This window comes from Xiphophorus maculatus, chromosome 7 (genome assembly GCF_002775205.1).
Source record: "Xiphophorus maculatus strain JP 163 A chromosome 7, X_maculatus-5.0-male, whole genome shotgun sequence".
NCBI classification, from domain to species: Eukaryota; Metazoa; Chordata; class Actinopteri; order Cyprinodontiformes; family Poeciliidae; genus Xiphophorus; species Xiphophorus maculatus.
Window position 1 is genome coordinate 24,554,869 of NC_036449.1, and position 15,314 is coordinate 24,570,182.

At 36.5% G+C, this 15,314-nt stretch overlaps 1 protein-coding gene across 5 annotated transcripts in view; it reads left to right on the top strand.

The window, feature by feature from the left end:
* LOC102234947 (partitioning defective 3 homolog B) overlaps positions 1–15,314 on the top strand; it is a 211,369-nt gene that overhangs the window by 81,826 nt on the left and 114,229 nt on the right. For all 5 annotated transcript variants that reach the window (XM_023337170.1, XM_014469594.2, XM_023337171.1 and 2 more), the window contains 3 exons: positions 1,336–1,527; positions 3,745–3,903; positions 8,529–8,682. In XM_023337170.1, the coding sequence (XP_023192938.1) occupies positions 1,336–1,527; positions 3,745–3,903; positions 8,529–8,682 (505 nt within the window). The remainder of the gene's footprint in view (positions 1–1,335; positions 1,528–3,744; positions 3,904–8,528; positions 8,683–15,314) is intronic.

Below are 15,314 nucleotides of genomic sequence, written 5' to 3' on the forward strand. Positions count from 1 at the left end.
CTAGAGCGCAATACCAGTTAGGAGGTCAGGGGCCAGATAATATTTGGAAAATGACCATGATAGCACGTATATCATTTCTTCCTCATTTGGATATTAGTTTGCAGGGAGGGAACACATTCCACTGTCAAATGTCAACTGATTTACTTGAACACTCCGAAATACAAACAAGATGCAGACCCATTCATTAAATTAGAATATTACTGAAAAGTAACATCATTCCCAAATGAAGCACATTATTTAGATTATTCAGACAGACTGATGTTTTAGGACCTTTGTTTCTCTTGATCATGATAATTATCTACCAATAAAAACAACAGAATATTATATCAGACCAAGAAAAAAATACAAATGTGGGCTTGATGGAAAATATGTTTAATCCTTGCAAATTATTTTCTGATTTGTTGAACGAATCTCCGTGTTGACATGTTGAGATTCATTCTCACCATGTATCTCTCTTAAGAAAGTGTATCTCTCTTAAAGTGAGATACACTTTAAGAGAGTGATCTTAAAGTGTGTCAGAGATCTTTTGTTTTGTGATCTTTTGGTTTGTTTTGAATTTTAAATTTTGTTTTCTTCCATCAGTTTTGTTGGACTGGAAGGTATTTTAGAAAATATAACAAAACACTTATTTCTAACATTTCACAATCATGTTTCAAATAAAATTACAAAATTTATCCAAGAACAAAGTCTTATTGGAAAAATATATTCCATATGAGCTGAAACCATGACAGCTCTCCTGCTGAGCCATCACAGGCTTCAAACACACACTTTTATTTGGACACTTTCTTTGTTTAGAGTATTTTTTTCCTTTAACTGTGTCCCACACTCGGTGCCATGCAGCTGCCCTAATGATATGGTGTTTTTCACCATCTTTTTGTTTGTCTGTTTTTTTTTACCTCAACAATCCATCTGTGGTTCTTTTCTTCTTTTTTGTCAGGTTTACAATTGTTCTCTTTTATATTCTCCTCTGCTTTTGTCCTTCAGGCTCTCTGTGTTGGCTGTATTCTTCAATTACCTCTTGTAAAATGCAGAACTTTTATTGATATTGCTGAGCTGAAAGAGGGAGAAATTGGTGCATAAAAGCAGACAGTCCAAATGGCTTTTTTCTTCTTCTTTAGACTTGTTATTCTTCAGACCGTTTTTTAGTCATAGAGAAATTTAGCTGAAAAGCACCCTGTGCTTCTTTCTCGAAAATGGAAAAGCTTTTAGTTTAGCTTTTGGAGACTATTCACGTCCAATAAGATGAACTCTGTCACCCAGTTTTCAGCCATCTCCTCATATCATTAATGCATCTCACCTGATCTGTAGGATCTTTTTCTTCTTTTTTTCCCCTAGAAAGACGAGTTGTCTCGTTTGCGTGGCGTGGTTTTGGAGAACGGGAAGGAGCAGCTGATGTTTGAGGTTCCCCTCAATGACACTGGCTCGGCGGGACTTGGGGTCAGCCTGAAGGGAAACAAGTCCAGGGAGACGGGAGAGGATCTGGGAATTTTCATCAAATCCATCATTCATGGAGGAGCTGCATACAAGGTGACATCCAGTTAATCAAAAACACAATTTAAAGCCATTTATTATCTTTCAGTTTAAGATGCCTTGCAACAGTGTTGTTTGTTTAATTGTACACTGTTGAGATTTTCACATTCTGTCATATAACAACTACAAACCTCAACATATTTTTGGTATTTTGTGATCAACCAGCAAAAAGTAGTGCTAAGTGGGGAAGTGAAATAAAAGAATACATGCTTTTCAAAAATCTAAGTAAAATTGGGGTGCACAGTTACTATCCATTTTATTAAATGTTAACCAGAGTTCACTTGTAGCCGTGCAAAAAACCTCATAGGAACAGCAAAATGAAACACAAGGAACACAGAGGATGGGTTAGGGGAACAGCTGTGAAGAAATTTAAAAGCAGGGTTAGGTTATAAAACAATGTCCCAAGCTTTGACACAACTACTCTAGATTGGTCAGTCCATCATTTGAAAATGAAATGAGTATAACAGCAGCAAACCTTCAAAGACATGGCTATCCAGCAAAGCTGCAAGTAGCTACAGCTCAGAGGAGAGAGTCTGTTAACAGGATGATGATTGGCCTTTGTGTGTGAGTGACAAATTCCTGAAAGAAGGCCATCCTCTTATTTTTGAGGTTCAGTATTTGCAAATTTTTCTGAGAAACATGGCTTCAGATTATTCGCAGACAACCCACCTATTCACAAATGGTTTCGCAGAGCATATCTGAAATATTGTAAAAAAAAAAAGAAAGCAACTTGGGAAGCTGAAATACTTAAACTCAATGGTACATAAGACACTATTGGTTGGCGATCATGAAGTAAGCAATTCAGGTGCACCATTTTTCTTGGCACTGATTGGCTGAACACCCTAAGGGTAGACTTAAGAAAGATATGATCATTTGTCCCAAAGCGGTTTCCACTGTACAAAATAATGCATATTAAAGTATACTTAATATGCAGTCGCCTGCATATTAAAGCAGGTGACTGTGGTACCTAACCCTAATACTGGTGGTCCACTGTAGTGGACATAGGTAGAAAAAATGTTAGATGACAATATATCAGAACCTTTTTGCCTATTTGGAAAACCCTGTGGAGCAAAACTAACAGCCTCAACACATAATCCATACAGAAAAACATGGTGTTCAGATCAAGTTGTGCTCAACAGGGGTAGGGAAATTGGTCAACCCCAAAGAAAAGATGGACGAAGCTAAATATAGGCCAATCCTGGTGGATCCTTGATGCTGGGACACAGGGTATCTTCCTGCAGGACAATAACTCTAAACATAAAGGCAGAGCTATAATAGGATGGTTATGTCAAAGCAAATTCTCTGAATATGTCCCAGTCAAAGTCAAGAGCCAAATTAAATTGTGAACTCATGATAACACTTCAAAGTTACTCTTTTTCTAGTGTGACTAAACTTCAATCCTTTTGCAAGCCGGTAGAGACAAGGTTGAAAGACCCGTAGCTATAATTCTAAGTGCTTATAGAAAGTAGTGACTTGGTGAGATTGGTTACAAAGGAATTTGTATAAAAAAGGGAAATTTTGTATCATTTTCCTTCCTCTGCATATTTATCAATAGCTTTATGTTGTTTTCTGAAATAAAATCCTGATTCAATTCACTGAAGTTTGTGTGTAAAAAGATGTGAAAACTTTCAAGGTTAGATGCTTTACCTAAATACTTAACTAACTCTATATTACAGTGGTAAATATGGTTTGTCTCTTACTGCCTCACTTGCATTGAGGTGCACTTTATGGCTTAAAGGATCAAAGCGTAACATCATGGAGATAAAAAGCAGAAAATAAACATTTGACTACCAGATGGTCTCACTGGGTCACTTCAAATGTTTCTTCTTCCCTGTGGCTTTCTGCTCCTTTTCTGTTCACCTCTGACCTTTTCCTCATCAGGAAGCAGATGATGCTTCTTAACAGCTAAGACAAAAAGGCAAGCAAATTTATACACGTTAAACCACTCTGACTGCAGCTGTTGGTGCCACAGACCTTATAACTTAATTAGAAAGCATTGGGAATAATCTTTAAGAGATGTCCAACAGTGGGAGTCACTGTGGTGGAGGCTGAGTTGTGTCATTTAGTCATGGGAGTAAGGGTGAGTATGTGCATGAGAATACTGCGCCATGTGATCTTTTGGTGTTGACTTTTGGTGTTTTGGTCTTTGAGGTGTGAATTTTCTTGTTTTTTTGATTATTGATATGTCTGAAATAAAATGTCGTGCGTTTACAGGATGGGCGGCTGCATATCAATGACCAGCTCATCGCCGTAAATGGAGAGTCACTGCTGGGACGCTCCAACCATGCAGCCATGGAGACACTCCGACGATCGATGTCGCAGGAAGGAAACGTTAGAGGGATGATTCAGTTGGTGGTGCTGAGGAATTTAAAGGTACATTGGTACTTAGTTTAGCTAACTTCACAGCAAAAAACATTGGTTAAGATGCTTTATAATTTACTTTAAAAACAATTAGCTAGAAGTGATTGAAAAACAGGCCCCAAAAAAGACCTGTTTTTCCTTTTTTTTCAATAACATGGGAAGACCATGAAACTCCACGATAAAACTAGCACAAGACAACAGTGATAGCAACTGCACCACCATGCAGGCTTTGATTAGAATCCAGAAGAACTAGAATAACAAGGAAATGTGGAAAATAGAAAGCAGGATTCAAGCAGGATTTAAAAGACTGTACTGTCTCTGCAGAACAGATTTCAAGGGGCAGGTTGTTCCTGAACAGACTGATGCTCTGTAGCTGATGGGCGTTATCCACACAATGCTACTTTTTAACCGATCAAAAAGTGAGACGAGGACTTTGTAGTTTCTATTACCATCTTTTTTAATCTGAATGTTTTTTTTTTTTTAAATAAAATAATCTCAGTGTTTACTGCAAGTCTATCTGTAAGTTGATGCTTACGCTCATGCAGATTGGACTGTGTGGTGTGCTCCTTGGTTTCCAGGATGCTGTTTTGTGCCTTTACAGAACAGCTGTTTTTTTATACAGAGACCTAATTACAGTCAGGTCAGCTGTTCCAGGCACTTCTGAAGGCGAGCTGGTTAGACACAAATGCATGTCACCCTTTTCAGATTTTAGTTGTAAAACATTTTTAACCATGTGTAATTCAGTTTGCACATCACAATTATGCACTTAATTGTGTTGTTCTATCACATAAAGTTCCAATAAATGTTTCATGTTAAATGTTGCTGAAGTTTGTAGTTGCAATGTCAACATATGTGCAAAGGATCAGGAGATTCGACATGTGGTCTTTTCTTTTCCTTGGCGAGCTCTAAGAAAATAAAATTTAGTTTAATACTCCATTTCTGCACAAGCCTTTCAGCCTTGCTATCCATTCTTCTGATTCTTGACTCCAGTCTCTGCTCTGCTTTCTGCTGCTACCAGAATCAGCAGCAAAAGGAGCATTTACACGTCAGCCTTTCAAATTTCGTGTCTCTGAGTTCTTCGTTATACAAGTGTTCTTGACTCGGATGTGTCTCTTTGTGAGTCGAAAGAAAAAAAAAGCTTTTAATCTCATCCTCTTTTCAGCTGATGCCTTTTTAGAAGGCCACAGAGTCTGTTTGCACAAGCCTCCTGCTCATATTCAGCCAGGTGAATAGGCCCTCGCAGGACTGCCTGGAAAAATACTAAATGCAGAGTTGGCATTCTCACCAAATACGCAATTAGAATTAACAGATAGAGTTAGCTCTGTCTACTATTGATACAATTTAAATGTACAGAGTTTTGCTACCTAACAGGTACCATAGTAAAGTAGCAAAGGGACAAATGATCCCTTTCCATCTTTTTACAGTGCTGTGAAAAAATTTACTCCTTACAGATTTCTTTGTCACGTTCAAGTGTGTTTCAGCTTAATGTTATAAACTGATGGCCATATATTCTAAATTCAGATATGTTCCTACACCCCCACTGTTAATAATTGGTGAAATTTTCTTAGCAAGTTGCAACTTCAACAGGCCTGTCATGATAATATATTTTGCTGGATGATAAATTGTTCCAGGAGTTATTGTGATAAACGGTAATGTTGTTTTGAGACCATTTTCAAGTTTTATAATATAAATGGCATAATTATTCAAATACACCCTCTCAAAGATCAATGAACTTTAATTTCTAACAAACTTTAATTTTCTGGAATTGGAAAACATTTCAAATATCCAAAATAGATTAACAAAATACCCGAAACAACAAATAAAATGTCCTTCACAAACTTGGATATTTGAGATCACTTCACCAGACTTCTGTCATCCGGTCTTTAGTTGAAAGAGAGAGAGAGACACGAGGTAAACAAACAATCATGCAAATGGAAATTATTGATTAATACGATTAATTGATTTACAATTAATTGATTTATTTCTTATTGTGACAGGCTTAAACTTGATCACACTTTTCAGTTGTCAACAAGCTTTCCTTGTATCTCTGGCTGGGTATTTGACTCTGCTTCTTATCAGGAATGGTAGTTCTCATTTATTTCAGTTTGTTTCTTGAAATGAATCTAACTTTGCACAGTTAAAGCTTTTTCAACAGCATTCTGTTGGGGATTTTGGAATGGACTTTCCAGAATATTAAAAGTAATCTGGCATTATCCCTTCCAAATCAAGTTTTAATGTGTCATTTGGGATGACTGTCTTGTAGAAGCACTCTGTTGGGTTCATGTTCCAGTCATCTATTAGCCTTTTTGAGATTAAGAAGATAAAAAACTTGGATGTGCTTTGTCCACTCAGTGTAATGCACCAGTACCGCAGCAATACAGCACAATGCTGCTGGCACCATATGCATCTTTGTGGCCATATTGCCTAGTTTTTATCTCACCTGACTTTAAGATATGTCTATGGTTAACTGTGACATGTCCATATGTGTAGCTGTATCACAGATGTTACATTCTCTCCAAAGATGGGAATGTAAAAGTGGCTTTATTGTGAACAGTGATGCTGGTGTTCCCATAGTTTCCAGTTCATGGCAGCCATGAGCCTCAATCAATTTCTTTTCAGTGACAATTTGGAGTTTTCTTCCAGACTTCGGTAAGAAAAAATGGTGACACAACACTATAACCTGTCCGTATGTATATAGGTATCTTTGAGCCTGTTTGGCTGAATTGAATAAATGTATAAGTAGATTACAGAAAATCTCTAGATGCTGTTTGTTTGTTGCATTAGAATTTCTCTCTTAAGAGCAAATTAAATAAATCACTAGACATTTAATTTTCTTACTAGAACTATGTGGATACCTTTGAAATATATTGCATTACCTAACCTTTTATGATTAGGTCCATTATTTTAGATTCTAGCCTGTTTTGAAGTGTAATTCTCCTAATTACTTTCAATTCATTCATTATTTCTTGTATGAGTTTGTTTGGATGCTTAAGGCCAAGTCAGCATCGTTATTTAAAAGAAACTTGGAAAGTACAATAATTGCATAAATCTGTGAAGTAAGCTAATTTGCTGCCACTTCCTCAGTCACATTCATGGGTTCATGAAACACAATAATAATAATAAAAATCTGATGTAATCCAGGAATGTTTGCTAAAACTTTGACTGTTTTTTTTTTTAACCCAGTGTTCTAATAAATTATAGACTTCTTGTGGTTGCTGTGAGACCATTTATCTCTTGAGAGAAATCTGATTGCACCGTATCACAGGTTAATGGGAGAACTGGGGAGGGGGCCAACGGGATGTCTACCAAACTGAAGAATGATGCGTCTTGGAGGGGCTGCTCAAGCGCTAGCCACTAGTGTTCAGTGCGAGGTCAAGAGTGGGATGACAAGGAGGATTTATTACACACACACACATACACTGCTATGTCTTCTTTGTTGTTTGAGATGAGAGCTCATCCAACACGGAGGAACACAACCACATTGTTTTACAAATTCAAAATGACACACAGATGGATGCATATTAATGAGAATGAACATCAGTTTTTTTCTACACACACAGAAGACAAATAAATGCAAATTAATTCCCCAAAGAAATTGTCAGGAAAAAAAAAAACACACCAAGAGTGTAATCCATTCTTTGTTTGAGCATTAGAGGGGCCCTCAGAGGGCTCTCCAAGCAGGAGAAAGGTGTCGGTGTGATGGTTAGTGCCACACAAACATTGAAAAGTGAAGCACTTCTGAAGATGCTTCCAACTCAACGGGGCGTGGGAAAAGAGTCCTCCACTGTCCTCTGGCTACTTTTAAAGTTTCCCAATCCTGCTGAGACAGACAACTAAAAGAAGCTTTTTTCTATTCATCTAGTTAAAGATGCAACAATCAGAATTTTGTGGCCTATTTTCAAACTCCAGACTTTACCCTGCGGATATGGACTTTAGATTATTCTGATTTCTTTTTAAGAACTAAAGACATACAAACAGCCTGTAATTTTTTTAGTCTTTCTGCCTGTCTTTAATTGTGACAGAGATGACATTACATGACTGTGTGAGAGAAACAATAATGGTTTTACTATTATATTATATTAAGACAGACAAAATGATTACTGACTTCTAAACTTGCTTTAGTATCTTATTTTAGAAATTAGCATGCATAGCGAACATTACTTAAACATTTCTCTCTGGAGCTTAGCCATAAGTTTGAAATTTCTTAAATTCAACCACCAGCTTTGCAGTGACATGTTCAGCCTGCATGACATTTGATGAAAGTCTTGCTCTCTCTCGCTGTCTTGCAGCCTGAATTAAGTGCAGACATGCCACAGAAAATTATTTCTTTTAAATAGCTTATTTATGCCTGGCTTTATCTTGCATATCACTGATTCTGAAAATAGTTACCTTGAGTTTTTTTTCACACAACATGAATTTAACAGACAATTTAAACAATACTCATATACTATACACTTATTATTTCTTTGAACAATATTAAATAAGCTTAATTTTTTAACATTTATTTTATTAGGGGAAAAAACATGCCCCGATTTTTATTAGCAATCCTCTGTAGTTATCTGTGTACATTGTCTGTGTCTGTGCATATAAATGCTGTTGTGGAAATGCTGAGTAATATTTGTTATGTTTCCTTTTAGGATCAATATGAGGTGTCACCCAATCGCTCCTTTGACAGTTCGTCTGGCATACCAGGACTTATCAGCCCATTCAAAGGTCAGACAGGCTTCGTCAGTCAAGCCCCAGACTCTGTCCACCCCACACAGGTGTCCAATCCCATCTATTCCTCCAGTGGTGAGTGTAGCTTTTTTCATATCTGTCCTTTCTCTTCCACTCAACCCAATTATAAACTAGCTTGAGGTTAATGCATTTTTATCTACATTTAGTACAGATAAAGGACTGAATTCATGCAATGTAACAAAAATCTTTTCAATATGTGAGAAAGACAAACTGTAAATAAACCATAAAAGAACTTTAGGAAAGTGAAGTTATTTCAGACACTTGAGAGAAATCACACAACCAAATGTAGGCATAACCTTATGTTGATATTTATTATGCTGTCCATTCTTACAAAGCGTCCTTTAAAATGCCTACATTACTTTTTGGTATCAGAATCAGTTCTTTATGTAATTTGATGGGTTTTTATTCTTCTCTCCTTCCAAAACCTTTTGGGCTAAAGTCAGCTTCCTAAATTGCATTTGAAGGCAGCATTAATTCCAAAATGAAAACACATCAGCTGGTTTTTGTTTAGTAATTATAGCCTCACCACAGGTTTAATTACAGTAATCTACACTGAGCATTGTTCTCCCGTAATAAAGTCATCAGCGTCTGTGGGAGAAATATAACTGTACACATACCTAAATGATTCTACTTCTACTCTTCTACATTTAAAGCCACTGGAGAAGCCCTGTGTAGATTTAACTAATTGTCTGTTTCAGATGCATACCCATGTTATATTCGTGTTTGATAATGACCAGGCGTCGTGTATTGATCAAACACTTTTATTAAAGTATTTTTTCATGGATCTGCTCAAATAGGTCTCTCACAGGTGTGTCACAAAAGACTCTCTCCTTCTGTCATCCTATTCTTTACATTTATGCATTCACATAAACTCATGCTCGCCACCTAGTGCACATAAACATAATTCATTCAATCATCACAACCCACAGTGTAGAAATTATGAAGACCTGAGTTTATCTTGCCACCACATGGTGGGGCGGGGATATAGTGAGGGAGGAAAAGTTTTCTTTTAAGTCAGAAAATGTAAGCAAAGAGTCGAATAATGGGGTTACCACAGGGTTTCCAAAGCAACTATTAGATACCATCTGCAAGCCAAGTGGTTGATTTTAGAGGGATGGCAGGAAAAGAAAGCTTTTTTGTCTAGCCAAGATTAACGTAAATGTCTGGAGTTTGCGAAAAACAACTGGAATTTCGGCTGAAGCCATGTGCTTGTTAAAAATGACAAAATAACATGGAGTTTTGTTTAACAACAGCCATTCCAAGTAGGTCTGGTCTCATAATTTAGATTTTCAAGCAGTTTTACTTTCTGAAAATGTTTAAATTTTTTTTGTTACTGAAAAAAATGTGGTTGTTTTGAAGCTTTTCCCACTATATTGAAGAAGTTAAGTAAATCAAAAATGTGCAACATTAGCACTGTAAAATAAAAAAACAGTTGCTGAAAAATAAAGGAATAACTTCTGTTACTCTTTCATTCATTTTACATTCCAGGCTTTCTTTTTGTTTACATATTACTCTTTTTTTTTTTTGCTTTATTTTCAGAATGAGAAAAAAGTCAGATTAGAGTTCTCTGAATTTTGAGAACAAGTCTCATAACTCAGAGTTCAGACTTTAATCTCAGACTTCAGATTCTTTTCAGTATTTTTTTCTCAGAATTTTGAGATTATAATCTGAACTCTGACTTTTTCTAATAATTCATAGAAAAAAAGTCAGAAAAAATGTCTCAATTCTTTATTTTTCCAGTGGCTGTAGACAAATCTGATGAACAGTTACATTGTAAAGTAAATTTTTTAACTGCTCAATGTTCTTTCTGTCATATTCTCACACTATAGCTGCTTCTTTGCCTGTGTTTTGTGTGTAATAATCATGTGTAATTGTATTTTTGTGTGTTCCTGTATTTTTCATGTTTTGGTGGATATACATTTGTTTGCCAGAGTAAGTTAACAGAACAGATTCCCACAATGTTAGACGTGTTGGCTTTTTTTTTTTTCAGAACAGTTGGTTAGGGTTTATTAAGCGCTGTTGTGGTAAGTCTTTAGGATATAAATGTAAATTATTGTTCCATTGCTTGTGCGCTCGTCATTGTTCTCTCTGCTTGTTTGTATGAAAGTGTGCCTTTTTGGTCCTGCATGATATCTCTGCTTGTTTTGAGTCGTGTTAGTCTCCGTTGTGTGTGGGGGTGTGCATGTGGGTGTGTTGGTTCAGGGATTTTTTGGCCAGTATCAGACAGTGTTGGTTTTATTTGTCTGTGTGTTTACACTGAATCCGGCAAACAGCTCTGACCTTGAATACACTTCGCTGTTCAAACTCACCTCAGCTATAGTGTCATTTGGATGAATATGGTGGTGTGTGTTTGCATTTCTAAGCCTGTGTTTGTGTACAGTAGACACATATCTTAGGCTCTCTGAGTTATTTTGCTTGCTTGGTTGTTTATCTTTGTGCATTAGTGTGTTTGTGCCTGCCAGTGTTTTACTCTGCTAATGAACTGTTTCATACTCTGAATTCATTTCATTTGGCACTAAGGCCCAAATTAGAATTATATTTTGTTATTTTTTCCCTTAATGTCTGCCTATTTACAAGAATAAATTGAGAATAAAGAATCACTACATATGTATTTATGCAGATGTGTTATTTATGTATTTATGCTGTAGATTTCAATAATTATTTATCTCCTTGACTGCATTTTATTATATCTGTTACTAGGATACTTTGCTTTAACTTTTTTCCCCTTGTTGTTTTTCTGTTTTATTGTTTTCCATTAGAGAGGTATAAGCTTGAATACGTTCAACTGTTGTTCTCAGTTTTTGTAATTTGGCTGTTAAATCATGTAACTTACATTAGAATAGAAATACATAGTAATAACATGAAATATTGTCTCAGTGGGAAATTCAGGTATACCAGCAACAAAACAACATGTAGATTTACACACACAAAATAACAACTGTATTTTTAATTAGTTTGGACTATGGAGTAGTATTTCAAAACACTGGTCTTTACTTGCAAAATAAAAAACAAACAAAAAAAACATCTATGCCTTGTTAAAATGTGCTAATGACTGTTAGAGGTTGTGTTATGGTCTAATAGAATCAAACTTATAATATAAGGTTACTTTCCTTCAGATGTGTCTGGGGCTTTCATCAATGTGAGCAGTCATGAACAGTCCCAAATACAAGTCAATTTTGGACTAAAACCTTAAGGTATCTGAAGATGAAGACTTTTTTTCTTTAGCCTGAAAAATCCCCTAAAAATATGTACAAAAAATGAAAATAAGATGACTGTTTCCAACAGGTATATTTGTTTTTCAGTGGAATTGGGTGTGATTTATTTCATTGTTTGTGGAGAAGGTCTTTGAAATGACTGTTCATCGTAAAAACCTGGCATTTTAACACAAGTGTGTACACTTAACCCCCTGTTAAGTTCAAACCGGATTATGGATAAAAGCAGACATTTGTACATGTTTGTTCAAGCTAAACTAAATCCGCTGGTGACCAGCACAACCTCACATTAAAATCCAAAAAAGCCACATTGTTTTTTCATGGTTTGTAAAACAGACTAGCTGCAGACAAACACAGCTGACAGAAAGGAATAGTTGAGTGTAGAATAAGACAATTTGTCTATCTGCTGTTGGGGAAAACTGCTATTGATCTATCATCCACAACAAATGCCTTTTCTCTTCAAATAGCAGGAGTCAGTGAAAACAGATTTCTGCGCGTGTGAGGTGAAATAAAAAATGTGTTTTTGACAGTTTGGCTGATTAAGGTGCTAGCAGTGAAGAGGAGAAGGAAGGGAGTTCAGGGGGGGAATAAAAAGCTGAAAACTGAGAGGGAGATAAAATGATTTATGGGAGATCTGAGCAGAGAGATAAATGGCAGCCAAAATATCAGATTGCAAGAAAAGGAGCTGGAGAAAAATAAAGCAGGTGATTAGTGTGGAAAGAGGGAGGAAGGGATGGAGATGAAGGCGGCGTGATATCTTCAGACATGCCTGTCTTCCCCTGCAGTTCCAAACGTCTCTGCTTTCAGACGCACGTGTGCAGATGCAAGCAGATAAAGGGCATTCAGCGAAGTGATGTGCAGTAATTCTAGCTTGTGTTGTGCAGCAGCAATGCACTCTGAGAAGTGATGACTGTATGTAAATGGCACTGGAGAGGATTTTGTGTCTGTGTATCAAGTTGTCATAAGCCCAGACAAAGCCATATCAGTGTGAAACATCTGCTCCATCTTCAGCTGCCTTTTCATCATCTCTCCTTTTTTCTTTTACTTAGCTTTGCTCATCTGTACATCGTTTTTTTTTTTTTACTTTTGTCGCTTAACTTTTCTAAGAACTAAGTACTGGCAGATTTTACAAACAGTGCTCAAAACAGAATAAAGTGTAGGCAATTTAAAGTCTTATAGGCCATAAGCTTCAAATGTGGCTCAAAAAACCCTGTTTCCCCAAATGATGGAAGCAGCTAGAGGTTTACGCATAAATTACGATGAGGATAACCGATAACCTTCCGACTCGGCTGTGTTTATGTCTTCCATTAGATCCATAATGGAAGTTTTTTTCAGCCTTCCTTAAACTACATCTCATGTAAGTCTTTTTGGAACAATGGACTCAAACTAGCACCTTACCGCTGTGCTGCAAGTCTATTTTCACCCACCTTTCACTCATGTTCTATTGAGCAGCAGTAGCCCCACTTAGGAGGCTTTCAGACGCAGTATTGAGCTCCAGGTTGCCGACGTTTTGGAAGCACTCCGAGCCTAGAATGCGGGAAAATAGATTTTAAGCCCAACAGTAGTGCTCTTGTTGTGTTTATGGGGTATGGAGCGTAAGTACAGCACAGGCTATTATGTTGCCAGATGGATTGATTAAAGTAGTTGTTTAGATCAGATATTTGAGAGACAAAAAAATGAAAACAGAAGCTGTAACTGGTGGACCATCTCTCTAGTGTTCAAAAACATATTTCCTGGAGAAGATGTGTAAAACATTCTAATTCATTTTTTGTTGCATCAGAAAAATTGCACATGTGAAATATTTCTTAATATCTAACATTTAATTAGATTTTTTTTATTTAATCAGGTAGAATAATTCATTGGTACCACAATTACTGGTACTCTCTTCTTTCAATATTTCACAAAATTGGAGCATACACAAAGCGGGATCTTCAACTGTCTTGTCTTTTCACAGTCCCTCCAAATTGGGGGCCAGCATTTCATTTCCTCATAGGGCAACATGAGGGATAAACATTTATGATGTCGTAAAAATTTACGTTTGCACATTGAGTCCAATTCAAATCTGCGTGGAACAAAGTAGAGGGAAGTACGCCTTAGTATGTTGGAGCCTTTACAGTCATGCTTTTAGACTGTGGGAAGAAGAAACCCCAAAATATATCTTTTTCAAGCTCAGTGATTTAAAAAAAATGTAAATGTACAGGGTTTTCACTTCTTAAGTCTGATATCGAGCTGTGAACATCTGGGTGTCCTCCACAAACAGAACCATTTTACATGAGACTTCAATTAATAAATGCAAGAGGGAAACTAAACAGGTTCTTTTTTTTCTTCTTTCTCTATTTAGGATTTTTTGTGACACAAATTATCTTAAATCATAGTGATTTAGACAGGAAATGACCAACAGAATAGGGAGGAAGACATGCAGAATAGTTCCTGAGGTCAGGAGATGATTCCTGGATAGCTGATGGCCTCTTTACTGTATATGGCGGTCCAGCTTTTTGTCTCGCCACGCACCATTCCAAATTGCAATATTTTTACTTAAAACACTCACTTTAACCTTTGACATCTTGGACGCCATCATCCGTGCTATGCTTGTGTTTCTCCTGCAGTGAGACTCCAACCAACAGACTCAATATCTGATTGGCATGTAAATTGTGTGTTCATGACAGTTTGAACAGACAACCAATAAATATTACAAACTTATAAATATTACTAATTTACACAATTATATTGTAATAATGATAAACTGTCAACATATTTTCAAAATATAAAACTGTACATCACTTTTTTTTTTAAGTTGAGATGACATCAGTTCAAATACATACTACCCAAAAAGAGAAACACTGCAGTCGCCTTTAAAATAAAAACCCATTTGCATAAAGTTTAAAATACCTCCCCTCATTCATTTATTGTGAGGAAGAGATCAGGTCGCAGAACTATTTCTCTCAGTTTTTATGTCCTTCTCTCTGTTTTACAGCTCCCAGTCAGATTAGGAAGCCTGTAAATGATGTTAAAAGAAAATTATACTATCTGGTTGGAACACCAGGCTAGTTGTTGTTTGACCAGATAGTTGTTGATGCTATCGTATTATTAATAACGACAGTTTGGCTACTTTTCTATGAAATGCACAGTAAAAACGGTAAATTTTGTTGCTCATGATTGATTTGTAAAAGCAATACAAATGATAAAACATTCGGGTGAATACTTTTCATAGGTCCTGTATTTTACACCAGACGTACCTGGTATGAAATACACCAGGTAGGGATTTTAGTTTGTTGCTAAAAAACATAATTTTAGTGACTCTGACCAAATTACACAACTGCAGTTAAAGTCCCTGTAGCATTTAATAAAATCCACACATTTTATTTCTATTGTAAGGAAGAAAGATGTTTTTTTTGACATGCCTCCAAAACAACCAGCTGGCGTGTAGCACCATCTAATTTCCGTCGTGGAGACTTGGTGACCCCTGGACGCCAC